Here is a 24,956-nt window from a genome sequence, read left to right as displayed (position 1 = left end):
GAAAGTCAATGGGGCATATCACTAAGCAGCTCCAGGAACATAGCGGTAGAATAAAGGAGGCGGAAACCCGCCTACAGCAAGCGGAGGTTGACCTGGAAGAGGCACACAGGCAGCTAGCTGACTCCCGCAGACACAACACAGCCTTTTATGATCGCCTAGAAGATCTAGAAAACAGATCGCGCCGCAACAACTTGCGCATAGTGGGCCTAGCAGAAACGTGCCAGATGGCGGATATCGATAAGTTCTGTGAAATAACCTTACCCGAGATGCTGGGAGTAGTAGGCCCATGCAAGGCGGAAAGAGCGCATCAAGTAGGCCCTGCGCGCAAAGAAGGAGATAAACGCCCTCCACGAATGGTCATGGTGCGCTACCTGGACTATAAAGACAAGCAGAGGCTGCTTACAGCATTCAAAGCTCGCAAAGACACAATACTGTATGAAGAAAGAAAGATAATGCTATTTAATGATTATTCCCTAGCCGTTACTAAAAAGCGCCAAGATTTTAATCATATATGCTCAGAGCTGGTATCCAGAAATATCCGCTTTGCCCTTCTATACCCCGCAACTTTACGTATAACCAACAAGAACGGGGAAATATTTATCTATAAGCGACCTGAAGACGCCGAAAGATTCTTGAAACAGCCGGGTATCGATGGCAGCCCGCAACGGCACAGAAGCCCTTCTGCCAGCCCACGACACTCAGACCCGGGCGGAGATACAGTATAAGCACAAGTGCTCACGTTCAAATGGGACATTTTTTTTTTTTTTTGCTTTTCTTTTTTTCTGTCTATTTCCACGTTATCTTACAAAGAGGCTTATCTATACCTCCATAACCTAATGGCTGCTACCTGTTATAGCCAAGTAAAGTTTATTTAGAGGATGCTCTGGCTGGTGAGGAGGTTCCTCCTTGGGGAAGATGGTACGTAAAGCCAGTCCTTGCAGGGAAGAAGTGAAGTCCGAAAAGAATTTCTGGACTATGGGGCAAAAATGGTTAAGAATCAGCTGGATAGTGATTCTTTTCATATCATCTCAGCCCAACATATGGTCCAGTTCAGGGGGAAAGAGGGGATCTTGGGAGGGGCCACTCTCTGATCGGGGAAATTTTCAGCCGCATCTTACTGCTTGTCTATGTCTATACATGTGTAGGTGTACTTTACGTGTTCTCGCTCTAATTCCGTATACATTAAACGGGTACAGCTATATGCCATCATCCCCCTCATCAGGAGTGACATGACCATCAAAATAATAACTTGGAACGTAAAAGGTTTACGTTCACCTAACAAAAGGTCACGGATATTACGCCATTTAAAAAAACTAAAGGCGGACATAGCCTTATTACAGGAGACCCATCTTAGAGCAGACGAGATTAAATATTTACGCAAAGGCTGGGTGGCCTCATGTTTCGGCTCACCAGCAGTAGAGAGGAAAGCAGGAGTTATCACGCTAATCAGCAAAACGCTACAGGCCAAAGCAGAACTGATCAAGGGTGACGATGATGGCAGATGGCTGGGTATTTTACTACAGCTAGCAGGTGAATCCATAGTACTGTATAATGTTTATGGGCCAAATACAGATAATAGTAAATTCCTGGAGGGTCTTCAGTGGCAGCTATCTAAACATTCCTCACAACAACTAATAGTGGGAGGGGATTGGAACGATGTTATGTATGCGGGCGAAGATAGATCCGGGAGGCAGGGTCAAGCCCACCACCACGAGGGGACTAAAAGTACAAATCTGGCGCGCTTCGGTGCAACTTTACAGCTGACAGATACATGGCGTTTCCTCCACCCATATGATCGGGAATTTACGTTTTATTCAGCACCACATGGAACAATGTCACGCATAGATAATATCTTTGCAAATGAGTCTCTCATTTCCCGCGTAACTGCGGCTGAAATAGCGGATATGGTCATTTCGGACCACACACCAGTGGCTGTGGAGTTGCACGAGAAGATCCAGAGAGGTACTGACATTATCTGGAGACTTCCCTCTTATTTATATGGCGATGAAGACTTTCATGCGCTACTTAAGGGGTGGTGGCTGGAATTTCGGGAAGACAACGCGGAACATAATAGAGACTCCCATCTCCTCTGGGACACATCTAAAGCAGTCTTGCGGGGAAGAATAATGGCATACGCGGCCACTAAAAAGAAACAAACAAATCAGCATTACGCAGAGGCGATAGCAAAGGTAAGGCTAGCGTATAACAATTATAGACGCAAACCAACTGATGAGACAAAAACATGCTGGCAAAAATCAAAAGCAGAATCAGATCGTTGGTTCAAGGAAAGAGAATCTCTCTTAACACCTTACCGAGATCTAAAATATTATAAACACGGCAGTAAGGCGGGTCGTCTGCTGGCATTAATGGCCAAGGGCCACTTTACACCCACTACAATCCATGCCATTAAATCAACCAATGGACAAATTGTCCACCACCCAAAAGATATCAATGAAATTTTTTCTCGCTTTTATAGAACCCTGTATGCTGCCCCACCAGGGGAGGATGGGCCCGAAATGGATAATCTGTTAGAGAGGATAATACTTCCTAAACTTACCCAAGACGAATTGGAAGAGCTGAATTCCCCCATATCAGAAAAAGAGATCCAGCAGACCATCCGGGCTCTGGCCAATCATAAGGCCCCAGGCCCGGATGGTCTGCCAGGAGAATATTATAAGATCTTACAAAAAGAAGTGGCCCCTGTTCTAACAGCGGTATTTAATAAAACCCTGAAGGGGGAGAAACTGCTCCCCCCCGGGAATGAAGCTTATAATAAACTTCTATTAAAGCAAGGAAAGGATCCACAAGATCCTGGTTCTTATAGACCGGTTTCTCTGATCAATCAGGACATCAAAATCATGACAAAAATAATGGCTGATAGGCTGGCTCTCCTGATGCCCAAGCTGGTCAACCCAGAACAGGTAGGATTTATAAAGGGGAGAGCGGCAGTAACCAACATTAGGAAAGTGTTGATAGCTTTGGAACATACAAAAGCGTATCCACACACGGGAAAATCCAACGCTATAATAACATTTGACGCCGAAAAAGCGTTTGACGCTGTAAACTGGACATGGACCACCAAAGTACTGAGGAGAATGGGGTTCCAGGGAGCCTTCCTTAAAATGTTCTCTCTGTTATATAAAGAACCGATGGCCCGCATATTCACAGCAGGCTTCCTATCTCAACCTGTTGAGCTGCAAAGGGGGACTAGACAGGGATGTCCCCTGTCCCCCCTACTGTTCAATCTAGCCCTGGAGCCTTTAGCTAGACTACTGCATAAGGAAATCGGGGGTATCCAGATTGGTCAGATGAAACTTACATTAACTTTATTCGCGGATGATCTCCTGATGTTTTCAGCGGATCCAAGCACAGACCTGCCCAATGCTCTTAAAATCATACAGGAAGTGGGGCAGCATTCAGGATTTCAAATTAATGTCAATAAAAGCGAGATCCTACCTTTATCAAAGTTTGCCGACCACCGGGAATTTGAGGGGTTGGGACTGAAATTGGCAAGGGAGAAAATTAGATATTTGGGAATTGACATAGGACAGGAACCTAACTCTCTGTACTCTTATAATATCTCCCCACTGGTTAAAGCAGTTATATCACAACTGCAAGGCTGGAACAATATCCCCCTAGGAGTTATGGGGAGATCTGCCTTAATAAAAATGATCAGCTTTGGCAGGCTCCTCTATCCAATGCAAGTACTACCATTGCTATGGAAGCATGTAGACATAATGGCACTAAACACAGCCTTTAGTAAGTTCATGTGGAATAATAGAAGATCCTGCATAAAGTTAGGCAGACTGCAGCTCCCAAAGGAGATGGGAGGCCTAGGCTTCCCAAACATAAGAAAATATAATCTGTCATGTGTCTTCCGACATACTCGGGACTGGTTAATGGGCACAGAGGAATTTTCCAATACTACCTTGGAGGGACATGTTGCCGAGCCCTTCGACTTAATTGGTATTCTACATACTGGTTGGGCCGATCTACCTTTGCGTCTGAAACACAATATTATCTACAGAGATACCCTCATAGCATGGAGGGAAATCAGAAAATTATTTGGATTGCCATGGAAAATCTCTAAATATACCCCCTTTGAGGGTAATCCAGGCTTTCCACCGGGCCTAATGCACCTAAATTATCTTAAATGGAAGGACAGGGGTATCACTAAATTGGGAAATCTGCTAGACCTAAGAACACATAGGTGGCTGACGTTTGCGGAGGTGGCTCGGCAATATGGAATCCCTAAATCAGACTTCCTAGCATATAGACAGGTCAGATCATTCGTGGGTGCTCAAATTAGAGAAATCTCAGTACTAGCCCGTATTCACCCCTTTGATAAATTCTTAAGACCAGAAGGTGGCAAAAAGTCATTATCAGACATCCAAAAAGAATTGGCCAACTTAGAAGCCCAACATTTAGCCGTCAGAAATATGGCAAAATGGAAGAAATTCCTAACAGTCCCAGACCTAGAACAGAGGATAATAGATGGGAACAATTGCGTTAGGCAAACAATTGTAAGTGAGAGATGGAGAGAATCACACCTACTCATGATATTCCACGCTAAATATGCATTCAATATTAGATACTGCTCTCCCAGACCGGGTTATATAGACCACTGCCCGAAGTATAAAGTAGCCCAAGCTGACATGTTTCATTGCCTGTGGAACTGCCCACAGATACAAAGATATTGGAATGAGGTATTAAAATATGCTAGGAGAATAGGCAAGGTTACAGTGCCAAAAGACCCCATGATCCTACTGTTCAATTCTGTCGTAAAAGAAGATAATGCAATCAAAGTTACCGCTTTATTACATGTTTTATTCGTAGCAGCCAGAAAAGTAATATACAACAGATGGATCTACCCTACTCCTCCAACTATCTGGGACCTACAGGAAGAACTAAGACACCTTATGCTGTTGGAAAAACTGGACGCTAGTCTAAATAAGGAAAAGGGCACTAAAAAGTTTTTCAAAAAATGGAAACCTTTAATACTGGACGTCTACTCAGACTCAGATTTAAACAAAATCGTGACCCCGTTTAAATACACTACGTGGTACCTGAAAGCCCACATAGCAGGTACACTAGGACGCTTGGACCTTGGCGTATGACCAATGCCACAGTATACGGATTTAACAAAGTCAATTAACCCAAGGAGATATAGACTTCCATTTAGATATAGCATGGTCAGAGAGTGGTGAGGGTGGGGGGTGAACGGGAGGGTATTGGGAGGGGGAGGGGGTTCCAAGGGAAGGCGGGGGGGGGGGGGGGGAACAACCATATTAGTTACGCCAATGCCTGTTGCATTGTAACACTAATCTGCCCGCTCTGTGTATTTTGTGGATAAACAATGTTGGAAAATTTAATAAAACATGTTCAATAAAAAAAAAAAAAGGGAGGCATTGGTGGACTTACCTCCCCAGTGAAGACTCGATGTGACAATGTCAGATAAAAAGCAAATATTTACCGGTTGAATTAAAAGCAAATGAATGTTCTGCTGCAGTTTTTTTTTCTTTGGGGGAGGGGGGAGGAGGGGTTTGATCCAAGCGGAGGATTGAACAATATCTTCCAGTAATATAAGAATTTTGGATAAATATATTGTTTTATCTTTGGTATTTGACTGCTGTTCATCAATGAATATGTAAACAATGAGGTATGTGACTTACAGTGAGGTGGATATGGGAGGAGCTTGTGAGATATAAGCAAAGCAGGATCATCCACCAGGCAACTTAGGCAGGTGATTGGGGCCTAGTGGGTGTCAAGGGGCTCGCCAGCCATCTTCTCTGACCACTCTCCACTTCAGCTTACCAAAAAGACCACAAGGGGGTCCCAAATCTGCTACCTTGCCCAGGGCCCCATTACATCTTAATCTGTCTCTGGATATAAATACTTTAGAAAGTATTACACTATTTCAATCCCTTTTGTTATGTGGTGTGAACCAGGAGTGTTTTGAAGAAGGGACCCTGTGTGCAAGCAGCCCAATTTTGACCAGAGGGGCGAGGATCATACATATGCCATTTATGACAGTTTGTTTTGTCATTGTGTGTGGGGCATTGCAGTGTATATCACACAGCTGCATGGATTTTAATGCACTGTTCCATTGAGTATGATGAAGTAGTAGGTGGTCATGCTATGCAGCAGTATGCATGGCCACCTACTTAATGGGAACCATATCTAAGGATAGAGACAGTCAGGTGCATGATGCAATTTATGTAATATTGTCTAGCAAAAGTTTGAGATTCCAGTTTCTCCTCCATTCATTTACAAAGCTTCATCTATTTAGAGAACTTGTAGAATTTAATTGTAAGGCTTGACAGGTTATGTCCTCACTCAGTCTCTATGCCCCAATCTATTACCACTGCTCTGCGCCTGGCTCACGTCTTCACCTATAGACAAGCCCCCGCATGAACAGGACACGTTATTTGTCTCCTGACTACGGTTACCCCAGGTCTTAAGGTGCAAGGCATACAGACTGAAGTAGAGAGGAATAACCTGTTAGAGCCCTAATGAGGCTAGTAACACAGTTCAACAGTTCAGCAGTATCACACAGGGTTATTACCTGAATTCAGAGGAATGAAGCAATCAGCGTCGTTTGTCAGTACTGGCAGAGATATCGATTGCAGATTCTCCAGTATCAAGAGAGAGATCAACCAATCCACAGGCAAAGTTCAGGTAGTGAGTAAACCAGGTATGATGCAGTTCAGTCAAGTCCTTATGCAAAGTTATTCAACAGGTAATGGATGGTCCAGATTATGAGATAGTTCAAGCAGGTCTACATGCAGTGTTATGCATCAGGTAATAGATGATGCAAGTTATGACACAGTTCCTATTAGTCTGCATGCAAAGTTATTCAACAGGTAACAGATGCTCCAGGTTGTATGTGATAGAGTTTATATGAGACTGTATACACACTGTTCAAATGACTGACAAGGATAGTAGGATATATTTATCGTCCAGTTCAAGTAGCATGCAAGAGGTATCCAGTAACAGGCAGAGGTCAGTCCAGGCGGCAAGCAAGGGTTATCCAGTAACTAGGGGAGGTTGGTCCAGGCGGCAAACAATGGATGTCCAACAACAGGCAAGGTCAGTTCAGGCAGCAGACAAGGACTTCCAGGAGTCAAGCAGAGGTTAATCACAACAGACAAAAATAGTCAAATACAAGCCAAGGTCAATATCCAGTGTATGATTAACAAATGAGTGCACACCCAACAACTAGCCAAAGCTATGCTTATCACGGAGCACTCTGCAGGTTTAAATACAATACATCATCCAATCAGTGGCCGGCCACACTCCGCACATCCAATCACACAGCAAGGCCCTGCCTAGGTGTCAGCTGTAGAAACAGCTGACACGCTCTGTCAGCTGCCCGGAGTCAGCTTACTATTCTTTACCTTTGCGGAGGGCGTACTGTAACGCGCCCTCCGCCTATCAGAATGTGCGGCCTGTGAGCCACCGGCAGCGTTATCAGCGGGGAACAAGCACCGAGACCTGGAAGTAGCGGATTCTGCCCGGGTCTCGGCGGAATCAACAACATCAACAGGTGAATTCCTTATATTAATACTTCTGTGTCCATGAGTTGTGTGGGACATTGGATTTATGGACTCATAAGAAGGGCCACAAGACAAAAATGATTTTATTTTTTATTGCCCTATATTTTCTGAGTAAATGGAACATTTTTCACGTCTGATACAAAGAAAACAGAACATGATACAGTCACACCTCTGTTTCTTTTTGTGATGCTGTTCATTTTGATCTGTGTTGACAGTATTTGTAGTAAAGAGTGCTAAATGCTGAGAGGTTCAGGAATTAGCCCTTTATTACAAGGAAATGTTTAGTCTTGTACACTTATGTTAATATAATTATTGTCAAACATGTTGGCCCTTATTCAATTCATTTTTTCTCCTACGAGATTATTTTTTATTTTCTGTTTAAAATAACTTTTCAGCACTCTGCAATTGAATACGTATTTTCTTGATTGTTGGTGGCTTAAAATCCATTTTATAGATAAGAGGTAAAAATATAATGCAGGAGAAAACTTAGGAGATAGAGTGAATTGAATAAGGGCCATTTGGAGAAACAGTTAAAGCCTTTGCTCCTTGTCACAACATTTTCTGTTTCTTTATTGTTAGAATGTTTGGAGCAGCAGGAGTTAGTGCCATATGGAAGCTTAGCAATGCTAAATAGAATGAGCTAGATGAATGGGAAGATATCACTGCAGACACACTCAATTAGTTTATAACTGTCTATTAACGTCTGCTGGTGTCTTTGAATAAACAGCAGACTTACCCTAGCCCCCTCCCAGCCACATGGACCGGCTATTCATTACACAGCGTTGCCTTGCAGGGAGAGGTAAAAGTCACTGAAACAAATCTATAGCAGAACTTCACTGTACAGGAGAAAAGTCTTGTCATATCAATTAAATAATAATCTTTACACCCTGCCTTTAGCTCCACACAAAAAAAGAACATTAGCAAGCACCTACTTTTGTTATAGTTAAGGCAATCTTTTTGTGCTAATCACACACTCGCAGAAGGTTTTAGAGCAATTCTTCCAATGATCCGTCTTTCCCTTAAACTGCTGTCTATTTTTCTGCAGAGTCTGATGGTTCTGCTGTAATAATGTGAACACCTGTTCTTCAACCACCTTTATCTGCGGTGGAGGCCACAGAACTACATTAGTGCAAATAAGAGCATTCCGCTTCAGACCTTGTTCTCATTATTGTAAGCCGAAACCAGGATGACTCTGGAACTATTTGCCACATGTTGCCATTTACTTAATGTCCTGCTGTTTATATGCCTGTTTCTATCCTCTGCCAACATTGCACTGTACATTCTGCTGTTTGAAGTCTACAGCTTTGTTGGTCTGCTAATGTTTGCTGTTACATTCATTAAAGCAGTTGGCTCGTTATTTATTAAATAATATTTTAACTACGGTTCGCTCATGCATTACTAAGTTGACTTAAATTGCCGCATTTTTTTGGGAATATAAGACGCACTTTTTCTTCCGCAAAACTGTGAAAGGAAGGGATACATTCTGGAGACATTTTTGAGATGGGAGGTTGTTAATGTGTGAATTTAAGAGTTGAACTGATAGCTTAGAGTCCAGAATGACTCACAGACAGTGAGCTTTAGGAGTGGAGTTTAATGGGATATTTTCTACATTGGTGGTAACTATACTGTAGGTGGGGTAGCAGAGGAAAAAGGTGGTGCTCATGTTAAGTTGAAGAAAACAGAATGACATGACATGAATGTAGTGACTGAAAACACTTTAAAATATGTGCAAGGGTATAATGACATGCAAAATGGAGTCCTCTGGGGTAGGCCCTATTTGTACAGTATAACAGTTAATAACTGTATTAGTGTATCTCAAATAGATCTAGATAGTTCTAACACATGTCAAAATGAACATGTATGGAAAATTCAGGGAGGGGGTGTTGCTATTCCCCAACCCCTTGTGACTGCTTTCCCTAATGGTAAAAAAAAATTTGTGCTGGATGACTAGAGAGGAAGGGCTTGATTCACTAAGACTAAATAGCATGCCTTATCAGAGTTAACACGTCATATCAGAGTTGGCACGCCTTATCTGAGTTAACACACCTTATCAGAGTGGCATAGCGAGGACTACGAACTTATGCCTGCTAATTGGCAATGAAGAGAGCTCCACTCTCCACAGATCCTGCCCTGAGCTCCTGCGGGACCAATCACTTTGATTGGCCAAATAGGCTACCTGTCACTTGACAGGAAACTTGACAGGCAGCCTATTGGGCCAATCAAAGTGTAGGGATAATGTCCTTTAAAGTGATTGGACCCGCATAGGCTCCGAACAGGACGAGTGGAGCTCTCATCATTGCCAATTAGCAGGCATAAGTTCGTAGCACTTGTTTTGCTACTCTGATAAGTTGTGTTAACTCTGATAAGATGTGTTAATTCTGATAAGGCATGCTATTTGTTATAGTGAATCAAGCCCGTAGAGTGCTGAGTCCTGTCCGTATTTACAATGCTATTGCCCCCCACCTAATTTTCCATACAGGGGGGGGGGGGGGGGGAATTGGCTAGGACCGCCACTCACCCCTTTCTGCAGTTGTTGTTATCCAGCCAACAGGCAGTCAGTTTTCTTTTGTTGTGACCTGTGAGAACTACTTTGTTCTTTTTAAGATATATATATAAGCTCATCTTTTGCTGTACATATAGGACCTGTCCAAGAGGACATTTTTGCGTGAATGTAGAGACAGCAGATAGACAGTCAGGTACTAGGGATAATAGTGTAGATAGGTCATATTTTAACTACCTACGATAAGTGACAGTAACATAAAAAAAAGAATATATAGTGCATTTTAATGTGGCTCAAATGTACACTTATATGTATCTTTTACATTTTAATATTTTTGCACTGGTGGTCCTTTTAACAGGTTTCAAAATTAGGTAAATAGAACCTAATGAACAACAGGACATGGCATGTTTAACTAAAAGTCAGAATGCATAATCATTGGCCTCAATTCACTAAGCTTTATTAAACACTTTATCAAACATTTGTTAATTTACCTCATGGGTAAAATCTAATTATGAATTCACCAATGTTTTATATATTTATTGAATGTTTTATCAATGTTTTATCAATAAAACGTTCAATAAATACATAACACCTTAGTGAATTGAAAATTAGATTTTACCCATGAGGTAAATGATAAAATGTTTTATAAAGTTTTTGATAAAGCTTAGTGACTTGAGGCCATTAATATGTGAAAAATGGAGTTCACCATTATCATGTCTATTGGAATTAAGAGGGTAAGTAGCAGCCAGGTGCTGCTAATCAAATGTACTTAATAAATTGATCATCAACCAGTGTGATCACCTAGGTAGTGGCTGGATAATGTACCTATTCAGCAAGGACACCTTGGGCAATACTCCCTAACACTGCTTCTGCCTACTGAGTGTGCCCTAGTGGCTGCAGCTCTGATGCTTTGATTTCGCCAGGAGAAAAACGCAATATAAATGTTCTAGGTCTTGTAGAAACAGAGATGTTGGCAGTTTGCTGGTCTGCAGCATTCAGGTGTATGTAAACACAATGCCAAGGGGAAAAGACAACAGGAATGATGTAAGGGAAGCAATTGTTGCTGTCTATAAATTTGGGAAGAGTTATAAGGCCTTTTCCAAACAAACTGAAGTTCATCATTCTAAAGTGAAAAAGTGTAAAAAATTTAACACGGTTTCCATTTTCCTTGGATTAGTATGTCCCAGCCTGTTCGCCCTAGGGTCAGACCTTGCAATGCTCAGAGAAACTGCAAAAAAAACAACTGCAGCATCTCAGACTCTGCCGAGCCTTAGCATGTTAAAGTTTGTGAATGTGAGGGCCAGGGAAATACTGTAGGTAGAGGGAGAGACAACACACAATGGTGAATCCATCATGATCACACATTTGTGCTTACCTTACTTAGCTTTGCCTCAGGTCAGGTGTGCCTTAAATTCAAAAATACTGCTGCGTTCTCCTCAACCTGAAATACACATATAAGCTCCACATAGGGTAATAAAGTTCAGTTTATTTTCTTTTGTGAATACTCCACTTCAGTGCCCTTGTGTCTCATGAATCACTAGTGCCACTCTCCAACAGACCCTCGTCCCCTCTCTCTATATGCTCACCAGATATGAGCCACCTCAGCTCTCAGGTGGATCTTAAGCATTGCTCATAGGTAGCTCACTTGTATTCTTGATTCTGCAACAAAAATAATCCCCACATAGGGTAATACTGTTCAGACTGCAGAAAGGACATGTGCAATAAAACCGCCGTGCTCTCGTGATCTCACTCTGTGTTTGTGACATTCCCAAACACTACATGCCAAATGCTCATCAGATGTGGCCCACCTATAGCTGCTGGTGGATCATGCGTTTGTGGTGCCTCCAAATCAAGCCTTACTAATACAATATTAAGGAATGAAAGAGTTACCTAGATAGGTTTTTGGGCATGAGTGTGAGAATTTGTGGGTGTTTTTCCCTCTGATACTATTTTGATAAACTATGTCTTTTTGGTAATATAACAAACACAGTCTCACTCACACAGAAACCATAAATATTTATTTGTATATACACATACTGTTACAAAACAGTCCTAGCAATTGTGTGTTTATCACATTCTAATTTTTGTAACACTTTTACAAAAGTAACGTGCTTCATGTCATGTAATAACCTTTTTATAGTGTTGCTATAGTGATTTTATGTAAAGTTGGAGTAAATGTGGCAAGAAAACTGAGCTTTAGGAGCGCTCATCAAGTAGAAATCTGTCATAAGCACAATAACTTCACTGGCTTCATGCTATAAGTCAGTAGAGTTAAATAATAGCTAAACTGCTTGACAGATTAATTGATGATCAAATAGAGAAGGCTTCAGGTTGAGCTTGAATACTTTTTCTGCTTGAATTATAATATATCAGCAATAGCCAATACTGCGTTCTCTAAAAGATAGGATGATAGATTTTGGCATTAAAGACCGACAGGCCATTTTTGCATAAAAACAATGGATTATGCACAGCTGTCAGTTTTGAATTGAATAAAGCTTTTAAAGCACTAGTTTACTGACCCAGATTTTTCACGTTTAGTAAAGGTAAATAAGGATTGGGCAGCATGGTGGCGCAGTGGTTAGCTCTCTGGTCTCCAGTTTGAATCCCAGACAGGGCACTGTCTGCACAGAGTTTGTATGTTCTACCTGTGTTTTCATTGATTTCCTCCGGGAACTCCGGTTTTCTACCACACCCCAAAACATTCAGATAAGTAATTTGGCTTCCCACTACTATAATACATACACGATACATACATAGACATATGACTATGGTAAGGATTAGATTGTGAGCCCCTCTGAGGGACAGTTAAGTGACAAGACAATATCTGTATAGTTTTGTGGAAGATGTCAGCATATAGTATATTTATTTAGTATATAAATACTAAATAAGAAAATAATGAGGATTGTGCCTTGCACAATTTACTTATTTGTTGCAGCCATTCTAGAGAAAGGCCCTTTGGAAAAGTCCATCATGTGACAAGGAAATCCCATCAGCAAACATGGAGCTGTTGTCAGAGTGGGTGTTTCAAGCTAGAGAGCAGTTCTCACTCTTAAGCTTTGTAGCCAGCACTGCAGCTTGATGCATTCTTATAATTATGATATTGAGATGGAGCTACAGTGTTGGCCACAAAGAGTCAATTTTCTTTAGCAGAGTGAATGGATAGGAGAGATCAGGTGTCTTGTGCACACAGGGAGAGACTGACTGCCACCCTTTCCCAGCTTCTCTCTACTGCATATTTGGGTAATTATAGGAGAGAGGGAGGAGTATGAATAGTTTTCTTTCCAGTTAACAGAAGATGAAGCTACAGGAATCAGCCAGTTGAGTATTTGTGTATTGCAAAAAGTACAGATGTGCAGTACACAAAATATTAATGCATTGTTAATTAATGCACATTTCCTATCACATCCATTCAAATAAGAGAATAGGCTAGGGTTTTAAGATCAACTTTTGGTTGTCTGTATTTTTCCCCATAACCAAAACCAACAGAAAAAATTGGACATTATTATTATTTATTGTATATGTTGCGGCCAGAACCCGAAGTTTGGCCACTTCGCGTTCTGGCCGGCCACTTCGGGTTCTGGCCGGCCAATGTGCGAAGTGGCCACTGCGTGGCGGCCAATGTTAGAAATGGCATTTATTCCTGAAAGATTAATGTCTTTTCCTGAGGGCAAATGTAACAAAACTTAGTTAATTGAATGGAATTGAGCCGGCGGAAATGTAACAGATCAAGCCGCCGGCTTCAGTTTGCTCTCCTCCCCCCTGCCTCTCTCCTATACTGGGCAGCCGACGGGGACATGAGTGTCCCCCCAGAGTCGTTCGTCGCGGCAGGCAATCCTGCCGTTGGTTCCGGCAAGCAAGCCTCCCCGCTCTGCTTCCCTGCAGCCACGAACGACTCTCGGGGACACACGTGTCCCCGCCGGCTGCCCGTAGGAGAGAGGGAGGCAGAGCAGAAGGCGGCGGCTTGATCTGTTACATTGCCGCCGGCTTAATTCCATTCAACTAACTAAGTTTTGTTACATTTGCCCGCAGGAAAAGACATTAATCTTTCAGGAATAAATGTCATTTCTAACATTGGCCGCCGCGCAGCAGCCACTTCGCACATTGGCCGGCCAGAACCCGAAGTGGCCAGCCAGATCGCGAAGTGGCCAAACTTCGAGTTCTAGCCGTAACATATATATAAAGTGCCGCCATATTAAGCAGTGCTGTACAATAGATAAATGGGGTTGACATACAAGATAAGATATACAAGGGGCTAAGAACAATAAACAAGAAAACAAGATCATGTGATGTGGTTGAATGTCTTCGGTAGCAATAGTTCAAGTCGGTTCTAATCCATGAGAGGGGTTCCCAGCAATGAGGGTGCATGATATAGTTGGAAACACTAGGGGAAAGGGCCCCGCCTGAGGCTTACAATTTAACTGGTGGGGGTAAAAACACATTAGGTGTGTCTGCTGAGAGGGTGAATTCTGAGAGCTTGTTTGAACAAATTGAAGGAGGGTGTGACATAGTGAAAATACATACATGTGTGAGTGGATTTATGGCAAAGTATAGGTCTCCTAGATGCAGGGCTGGATTTTCCATAAGGCACTGTAGGCACATGCCTACAGGCGCCTTATGTGGGAGAGACCCCCCCCCCCCCAGATCACTGACCTCAGGTGCTTATAGTCTAATCCCTGCCTCATATCACTGACCTCAAGCATTTACAACCCTAATCCTTGTCACATGTCACCATGGATATGAGCCAGTGACTAGAGTGTAAGATTCTAAGGACAGTTGGTCACATAAGGCAGGAATTAGAGTTCAGAATATTTTTTAATTTGGGGTGTGGCCTTTGTTCAAGGGCAGAGCTGAGTGAGCCAGAACGCCTGTGCCTACAGGCCTCTGTGTTGTAAATCCGGCCCTGCTTAGATGTCTATTGCCCATTCCAGGAAATGGTGTGGCAGTGAAGTTTGTGTGGACAGAGGCATAAGCAGTAGAGAAGACATACAGCAAATTCAGGATTAAAGTTATGTAATATAATAGGCCATGGATCTTCAGCCTTTCTACATAGAATGCAATACTGTGACCAGTTGAAGCATGTGAAAACCATTTCCATAATGTTTCTTTATTATGCAACAAACTGCACAGAGCATACTCTTCATTTATATCCTTAATTATTGTTTTAAATAAGTGGTCCTCAAACTAAGGCCAACGGGCCAAATGCAGCCCTCTGAGGCTGTTTCACTGACCCCCAAACACAAAATGTATAACTTATAAATGTGGCCCACTGCACCTTTAAATATTGGCAGCTCGCATATAGAATAGCAGCGCTGGCACCACCCATCCACATACTGTAGAAGTCAGTGAGCAGTTATTCGCTGGCTTCCAATCCAATTCTGCATCAGGTGACACTGCTGTCCAACTTGATGGCAGGTTGTCACCTGTGTATGCTTCACTGCCTGGTGCACAAAGATGTTCTTCGGGCGGCATATGACTGAATGGCTGCTGCTGGGAGTTCTATTACGGCATAATTATGGGGAAATCAATAATTAGATTTCAACATCATTTTATGTATGTTACGGCCCCCCAGCAGTCTGAAGTATGTTGACCCGGCCCTTGACCGAAATAGTTTAGGGAGCCCTGTTTTAAATTGCATAGGAACTTTACTGTTATAAAAAAAAATTGTATGAGAAAGACGTGGACACCTTATATACTGATTTTTAAAGTTAAAATACATAAACTGAGATCTGAAAATATCTGTGTAAAACACCAAGTAGGCAGGTAGCTGACCAGTACAGGATGTGGGGAAATCGTGTAACAGTGTGCGTAATGTCATGTACCAGTGGTGATTTATTCTCTCGCTCTCCTATTGTTTTCCAGGAAACTAGCAAAGAAGCGGAAGGAGACCATAAGCAACACCCGCCAGGAGATGACAGTGATGGTTAATTCAATGGATAAAAGCTACACAGAGCAAGGCACCAACTGTGATGAAGCTTTCTCTTTTATGGACACGCACAATCTAAATGGCAGATGTAAGTTTAAAATGATTTTGCTTCAGCACTCTGTTTTATTTTTACTAATGCGTGGAGAAGAAAGCAATTGAAGTGAATAAGAGTGACTTTTAAGACTTTTTTTCCATCTCATTAACCAATCAATTTAATGGACAAAGTAGTCACTCATGGAAAATCAGTGCCTCCCGTGCTGTGCCTTAAATCACAGTGTGTTTTGTAATGAGCGTCTACTGATGCATTCAGGGCTTTCTCCTAATAATCATAACAAGTTTGCCTGTCCTCTCCGTCAGACCATGAGTATAGCTGGGAGCGTGATGTAGTTTCTCTATTATAGTGTGAATCTTTTCCATTTTCCGCTTTTACAAATAGCTTTGATTTTTTTTTATTCGCAAGCAATAAGGAAAAGGCTATGTTATTTATTGTCTTTATTGTCTCCAGATGCCTAAGGAGGCAGCCTTGCTGGAGTGAGTTTTCCTCAGCTTGTCAGGTCACTATGCAATTATTGTATGAATGCGGGATTGCAGGAATAGTAAAAAAATGCTTGTTTAGTGTACAATATTGCAAAGTAGTAATTGCATATTTCCACCCCTCCCCAGCTTATTTGGACAGAAGCAGCAATGCATGATTTCAGTTATATCTCCCCCTGCTGATTAAAGATTGTATTGTAGTACAAGTTCTTTATTGCAACTGGTAAATGTAAAACAATAATGGTTTGGATGTTTCACTGCTGTTATCAAATGGGGAATAATTTCTGTATAAAAAGATGAGGTAAAATCCACTGGAGGTATTATTTAATGATGGGCAAAATCCCACTGTGCTTCAAGAGGCCCACCATCTTACCTGTCCCCAAAAAGCAGGGAATCACTAACCTCAACAACTTCAGGCCCATGCCTCTTACATCCAACTTCATGAAGAACTTTGAAAAAGTGGCCCTGTCCCTCCTGAAGCTCTACACATTGGCCCTACTGGACCCATTCCAGTTCACATGCAGAGCAAACAGGTCCACCAATGACACCATCAATATCTGCCTGGAGGTCATCAATGATCACCTGGAGAAACAGGACACATATGCCTGGATCCTTCTCCTGGACTTTAGTTCGGCTATTAATGCCATAAGCCCCCACATACTACAGGAAAACCTTGCAGCTCTCGAAGTCCACCCCACCCTATACCAGTGGATCATGGACTTCCTCACCAACAGGTCCCAAGTCATTAAGTTGGGTGCTATCTGCTTACAACCTAGGGTTATCAACACAGCCACCCCACAAGCCTGTGTCCTGTCACCAATTCTTTTCTTCCTCTATACAGATAACTGCAGTTCAAGGCAAACTCTGTAAAAGTCATACAATTTGCTGATGACACCACCATAGTTGGCCTCATCACTAAGAAAGATGAGCAGGCTTACCGTCAACAGGTTCATAGAATATGCCACTAGTGTAGTGAGACCAGATTGGTCCTCAACACTGCCAAAACCATTAAGATGATCATTGACGTTAGGAAGCACGCCCGCACCCCACCTCCAATATTCATTGGTGGAACGGAAGTTTAAACAGTACCCTGTGTCCGCCTTTTGGGCACAATCGTCTCAAACAACCTGACCTGGAAGGCCAACACTGCCTTCACTCAGCGCAAAGCCCAGCTGAGACTTTTCTTTCTGCACCAAATGAAGAAGTTTGGTCTGGCTCAGGAGCTGCTGACGAGCTTCTACTTTGCCACAACTGAATCTGTCCTCTGTTCTTTCATCCTGGTCTGGTATGCTAGCTCCTCTGCAAGCGATAGACACATACTACAGATGGTCATCAGATCAGTGGAGAGAATCATTGGGAAACCCCTCCCCCTTCTGGACCTTCTCTACAAATCTAGACTTCGCACCAGAGCACAGAGGATTTCCAACGATCCCTCACACCCAGGCTACTGCTTCTGCAGTCATCTCCCATCAGGCCAGAGGTTTTGGGCCATCTCCACCAGGACCTCAAGGCTTAGGGATAGCCCCCTCCCCCACCCACGGCTGTCAAGTTCTTGAACTCTCCTCATGTCCTCTCCCACCCCCCCCCCCCCCATTTCTCCCATCTTAGGTCTTTTGTTGTTATTGACAAATCGTGTTTACACTGATGTATATTGTGTATAATTGTGTTACTCTGATGTATATTGCGTGACCCATCTCATACTTGAAGTCCTGTAGGTGCCAAACCTAATTCCTGACACGACCCTGTCGTGCTTGGCAAATAAACATGATTTTGATATGAATTTTCTGATTCCAGCTCAGATCTGAAAGAGTCACCTTTAGGTCTCCTAGGCTGCCTAACCAGTGGTAAAAAAAACCCTTTAAGCTCATCCATACCTGGTATTTGTGGCTTTATGACATTCAGATGAGCTCTGTTTTTTACAGTGGAATGTGGTCTCTGCAATCAAGTCTCAGTAAAAGAGAAATGCTAGACTGTTGAGTGGCAGGTCTAAGGGAAATTCTATTGGTTATAAAAAAAATGATACAAAATATATTTTTTAGCTTTATGCACAAAACATGAATCTTAAACTCTGAAAAGTTTGGTCTGTGCTTTAACTTGTATATTTCCTGTTTTTGTTTGCAGCTGTGTCATCACCATCTTCATTCACAATGAAAACAAACACCCTGAGTACAACTGTGCCTAACTCATACTACCCAGGTAAGCAGGATAGTGAGCCAATGCCCTGCCCTCAGTGCATTGCTGACTTATCTTCCAGAACACGTGTCCATCTGGTTACAGAGCCTCCATCTGTGTAAATACTTCTTACTATATGCAGTTTTAATGTTATGGAAATGTATGAAGCACAGAATATTTATTTCAACAGTAAACCTGTCTTTAGAGAGATATGGAAGATGGAACTCTCAGTCTAGAAATGCTATTTGCCAGGCTGTAATTCTGCTACTCAGGTCTAATCATGTATGAGGAACACATGTAAAATGGACGTACTTTCGAAAAGACAAATCTGAAATGCATACTTTGCCAGATTAGTGATTTAAAAAACATTATAGAGGGAAGGATGAGTATAAAAGATGACATTTATGGCAGCCTCCATATCTCACTCATGACAGGTTCACTTATAAGTCAGCTTTTATTACTGTATTCACCCATCCTTCTGTCTCAATGTGATAAATAATTATTTACCCTTTGAACTGTACCAGGATCTAATTCAGTAGTAATTTGCAATTATTTGGTTGTCTTTACTGAAAACAGAAAGCAGCGGTTATTTACAAAATTCTGTGTTCGTGGCGTTTTTTTTCTTTTGTTTATTATTTTCCAATTGCTCTCTCAAAGGAAACCCAAGGTGAGAGGGATATGGAGGCTGCCATATTTGTTTCCTCATAAACAATGCCAGTTGCCTGGCAGTCCTGTTGATCTTCTGACATAAGTATTGTCTGAGGCAAAATCCTGGAACTAAATATGGCTAATCCAGTAAAACCTGATTCAGCTGAATCAGAGTACCTGATCTGCATATGCTTGTTCAGGATTTATGGCTAAAAGTATTAGAGACGCAGGATCAGGAGGATAGCCAGGCAACTGGTATTGTTTAAAAGGAAATAAATATGGCAGCCTCCCCAATCCATCCTTACTACTGCGGTAACGACAGCAAAAACTATTATTGAAATGATTGTTTAAACGCTCATGGTAAAATGTCCGCATCAGTCAGAAAAATTATCGGACATGCCCACTAACAGATGAAAACCCACTAACCAATCTAATCAGATTGATGTGATCATTCCAAAAAATGGATTGATTCCATTAAGCTAACCAAATCAGGTTGGTTAGCAGGTTTTTGGCCATTAGCGGGCATGACCGATCATTTCCGATCGATCATAAATGAGGGATTGTCCTGGCAATGTATTGTTAATAGCCAACTCAAGTTGTCGTGTTTTTATCAAATTTACTGAGAGATACAGTGTGTCTGATGACTCATGAATACAGTATAATGTTGGAGTCATAACACATGACTGATTCCTCTTCTAGCAAAATATTGCTAGCAAGAAACACAAGTACAGCAGTTGTATAGTACTGAATTCAGCAACATCTCAACTAGCAACGAATCATTGTTACTGCTGGCAGTGGAGCAAGGCCACTCAGCTGCATTTGGTAAATGTTTCCGTGGCGATGTGTGACCTGAAAGGGTATTGCTTGTCTGATATGTTCCATAGAAAAGAATGACAGTATTAGTGAGGAAAACAAATTGTTGTTTATGATGCAGTTTTGCCTCCAATGTGTACAGCCTTCACTTGGACTCAGATACAGTATAGCTGATATAGTCTGCTTACAGTTTAGTTCTTGTAAATATTGGTTACACATGTATAATGCCCAGTGTTAAGCACTACACTTTGTAGGGGGTTTATTATGGATTTACATTTTTCTGGACGAGTTTTAAACTGAAAAGCCAACAAATGATTTGCTTCTGAGCTTTTTTTTTGGTTCTCCCTCTGCATCTAAGGGTGCGTACAGACATGCGACTATAGTCGTTTGAAACGATGGTTACCGACAGCATTGGCCGACGATCGTTTGTAAAAAGTGCACAAACGATCATTAAAACGACCGACCAACGAGATATGTCGTTGGTAAAGAACGATCCATTCTGCCAGATCTTTTCCAACGACCATCGTTCAAAAAGTAATGTCTGTACAACGATCGGTCGTTGATCGTTCGTTCTCAAAGCTTTGCACATGCTCAAACAGTTATTTTTGACACTTGTGTTTGAAATCAGTTTATACATCATGTTGCGCACGCAACGCTCGTTCCAAGATCGTTCGTACACGAACGATGTTCAAAGTAGCCTTTCTTCAAACGATCATCGGCCGATACCTCCTTTAACATCGTTCGTCAGTCAGAACAAACGATCGTTATCGTATGTCTGTACGTACCCTAACACTTTTTTGCTCCTAATTATAACATTAATGTACAAATAAAGGAGGCAATGAGAGCCAAGCTGCTGGACTGCATCATTTTTTATGCATTTTAATTGGTGAAGTCCAAGTTATGAAAACAATTTTGCAGCTAGGATATGGCTCTTTTTAGGCTACTTCTCCGATGCTGGCTGTTATTTAAAGCAAATCTGAAGTGAAAATAAACGTATGAGATAATTGTATGTGTAGTACAGATAATAAATAGAATATTAGTAGCAAGGAAAAGAGTCACATAATGTTTTCCAAAACAGGAAGTGTTAAAAAAAGTTGTTATATAAGCAAAAGAGCTTTTCTGAGCAGGTTGAGTAACTTGTTCAAACACAGTCCTGTTTTCTAAGGAGCGTAAAAAGCCAAGAAACAGTGAGACAACTTGAGATAAGGTTTTACTGCTGGAGAGTGCAAAGGGTTATTAGCTCTGCTTTGTTTTACAACTTAAAAGACAGAGTGCGGGCTCTAAACTGTGACAGTATTATGCAATTTTATAAATAAAGCTGTATAACTGAAATTTAAAAAAAAATGAGACTCTTTTCTTTGCTACTAATGTTCTATTTAATCCATACTCCACATGACTATTCATTATCTGATTTATTTATTTTCGCTTCATATTTACTTAAAACAGGCTTTAAATGGATAAAACAAAGCACTGTTGGTGCCTCTATTTCTCAAAGTGTGCGGAGATCACCACACTCTCTACTTGTGGATGCTTGATTACCAGCAAGGCCTTCTACAGCCAGGAATGAGAGTGGATAGTTATATATGATCTCAGCAAGCTATCCCCCACTTTCTCTGCATGCAAAATATAGATTAATTTTGGAACGTCAGTTTATCATTCCTTAAATCCAGTATAGCAAAGACTTTTGAAGATTAACATCAGATTACACAAATTGTCTTATAGACAACCAAGGTTGTATAATATAAACATTTAATGTAAACCTCTGTGAAAGTTATAAAAGAATCGGTGGATGCCAGCGCTAGTATTACTCTCTGCAAAACTGCAGTGAAGGTTTTTGGCTGAAGTGTTTGCAAAGCTCTGTCACCTATTAGGCCTTGGCTGCCAAGCTGGGGGGTGGGCCACACATCAAATGATATGGATGAGCTAAAGCTAGAGTCTCTGCAACCATCAAGAATATTATTTTAAACTGTGTCCTGTTCTTTGGATGAAGTCCTTGCTCTTTAACCACTTGAGGACCCTAGGCTTACACCCCCCCCCCCCCCCCCAGTGACCGGCTATTTTTTGTAAAATAGGCCACTGCAGCTTTAAGGCCTTGCTGCAGGGCCGTACAACTCAGGACACAAGTGATTCCCCACCCCCCTTTCTGCCAACCAACAGAGCTCTCTGTTGGTGGGCTCCGATCGCTTACAGAATGTTTATTTCTGTAAATATTTATTTCTTTTTTTTTTTAATAAAATTAGCTATTTTTTTTCCCACTGTGGCCAGCCCTCCCTCGCCAGCCAGTCACCGTGATCAGCTGTCATAGGCATCAGCCTATGACAGCCGATCACTACTGTGCCTACAAGGGGGACAGCCGTGTCACACGGCTGTCCCCAATGCAGCGCTGCCTTAGATCGCAGCTCTGTACTAAGTAAATAGACGGCAATCGCCGCTAGGAGACTGATGGGGGAGCTAAGCTCCATCATTCATGTGGAGATGCGCTTGCATCGGCATGCGCGATCTGCAAATCCCGACCCCAGGACTTGATGCCAATTGGCGTTAGGCGGTCCTGGGGCTGCCGCCGTGCTCACGCCCGTTGGTGTGAGGCGGTCTTGTAAGGTTAAATAAATGTTTGTTAATGCATTGCAATATACAGCACATAACTGCATGCATATACAAAAGAACAAACAAAAGGAAAGTTTCTCACTTCAGGTTTACTTTAATATTAATATATAAAAATAATTAGTATATTTTATTTAAAACAAATAATAATATTTATTTAAAAAAAATACAAATCACAGCAGCAATCAGATCCCACCAACAGAAAGCAGAAAAGGAGGCAAGATTTATTTGGCTGCTAAGTTGTAAAGCCGTGCAATAAACTATTAAAGCTGCAGTGTGCTGAATTGTAAAAAATGGCCCGGTCTCTAGGGGTGTAAGCCTGTGGTCTTCAAGTGATTAACCAATGACCATCCTTGCTGTCACTTTCAGGAACACTATAATTCCCCAGAGATTGAGAAACAGAGGTGTGTACGATCAGTGAATTCTCTTCTCTTCAAACATCTAGTCATGCTGAAAAGTTTCTGTTTGTTATTTTTTCTGCACATCATTAGATGTTTGACAGGAATACAGCTTCACTTCCCTGCATTTCACTGTGCAGATCTTTTGTTTCAGTATGTCACCCTCTTAGTCAGGAAAACTTGCATTCATAAACCTGACAAATCATTGCAATCCTCAGAACTACAGTTTTTATAAAGAGAAACTTTTCAGCATATTCATAACCCGGTAAGGGCAGCTACCAGCTTGCAAAAATCATCATTCTTTCTTTTGAATTAATGCAGCATTTCATTATTTTTGCATTATTTCACAGGCAGTTTTAAAAATAGTTTTGCCAAACCAATAGAATTTGTCTAATTTGGTTAAATATCTTCTGTAACCAAAGTGGCCAAATGTAGAATTTTGGTTTCTTTTTTTTTCTATCACTTTACTTAGGGGTCATTATTTATTTATTTATTTTTCAGTAGAGTGGCCAGCGCACCTAGTTTTCTCCTAGGAGATAATTTGTTATCTTATATTTAAAATCTCTTTTGCACTCTACAGTTGAAAAAGTACCAAAAATGAAGTCACCATATCATTAATTTGGCAAGTTATACCTTGTAGGTTTGGTTATGTCAACCAGCTTCCTTACTGTTTGTTTTTGTGATACTGATCTGTTTGAACTCCACTTTGCTCATACCAAGGAGTAGAATTTTTATTTTTAACAAATATGCCACTGGCTAGCTTTCCTTGGAATAAGTAAACTGATCTAGTTTAACCTGCACTGTTTTTTCTAACCTTTTATATTACAGTTTTATAAACCATTCATTACAGGAAATCTATCATGATGTAAATGTATTGACTTTCTTGACTAAACTTCTTTGCTAGCTTGATGATTGTCATGCTGACTCTTTACCCTTAATTGTCACACACTCCAATGAGTTCTGGTTCACCATGAGCTTGCTGGTTAGTCTGTACCCCTTAATTGTCAACATCACTCACATTTCAAAAGAATGTCAATCCGAAAAGTCAGAGTATTATGTATGTTCCAGGGCAGTGATTCAGAAAAATCAGTATGATATGCATGTTCCAGGGCAGTAACTCAAAAAGTATTATGAGTGTAGAGTCAGCTTGACAGTCATATGACCATCGTCATCAGGAGCAGAAGTCAAAAATTACAACCTGTCTCTGTGATTACAACAGGTTTCCTTAAAAGTGAACTATGTGTACATTGAGCCTTTACCATATAAATGTATGCCAAATACTGCCTATTTTCTAGTTCTCTGTTTTATCTCTTTCTTTCTTTCTGCTTTGACCTGCTTACGGTGTATGGCAGATCCATTTGTGCCAACTGCAATTCTAGGTGAGATCATTTCCCTTCATAAAAGTTATCTGTACAAATGACTAGGATAGACAGTGATAGCAGAAGAGACTTTACCCATGCGTCCAGTGTTTGGCTCTTCACAAAAGCAGTGACTCTAGTGATTCTTACACATGCAAAATGCTGAACATGTTATGAAGAAACTATTCAATGTTCATTAAATGGTGCTACTAAGATTGTTTTGTATATGTGGGTTCATACAAATTAATCACAACTTTTTGCCCACTTGGCTTGTACACAGTCTTTATATTATAAACTTATCTTGGGACAATTATTTCACTGTGACTGCATGTTGGAGCTGAATACCTTCTATAGAAAAAAAAAATGTAACAATGGAAGCAAACAGTTGGTTCTTTAGCTGATTGTGGGCCATCGGTCCCTTCCATGGTGGAGTTTTCAGTACTGATAAGAACT

The 24,956-nt window shown here is 41.4% G+C and overlaps 1 protein-coding gene across 5 annotated transcripts in view; it reads left to right on the top strand.

Annotated features, from left to right (window-relative positions):
- Positions 1–24,956, top strand: part of PTPRM (protein tyrosine phosphatase receptor type M) — a 995,286-nt gene that overhangs the window by 745,716 nt on the left and 224,614 nt on the right. For all 5 annotated transcript variants that reach the window (XM_068237197.1, XM_068237198.1, XM_068237195.1 and 2 more), the window contains 2 exons: positions 15,916–16,067; positions 18,635–18,709. In XM_068237197.1, the coding sequence (XP_068093298.1) occupies positions 15,916–16,067; positions 18,635–18,709 (227 nt within the window). The remainder of the gene's footprint in view (positions 1–15,915; positions 16,068–18,634; positions 18,710–24,956) is intronic.

The sequence above is a fragment of the Hyperolius riggenbachi genome, chromosome 5, assembly GCF_040937935.1.
Source record: "Hyperolius riggenbachi isolate aHypRig1 chromosome 5, aHypRig1.pri, whole genome shotgun sequence".
In the NCBI taxonomy this organism is placed as follows: Eukaryota; Metazoa; Chordata; class Amphibia; order Anura; family Hyperoliidae; genus Hyperolius; species Hyperolius riggenbachi.
This window is presented reverse-complemented; position numbering and strand designations above follow the sequence as displayed.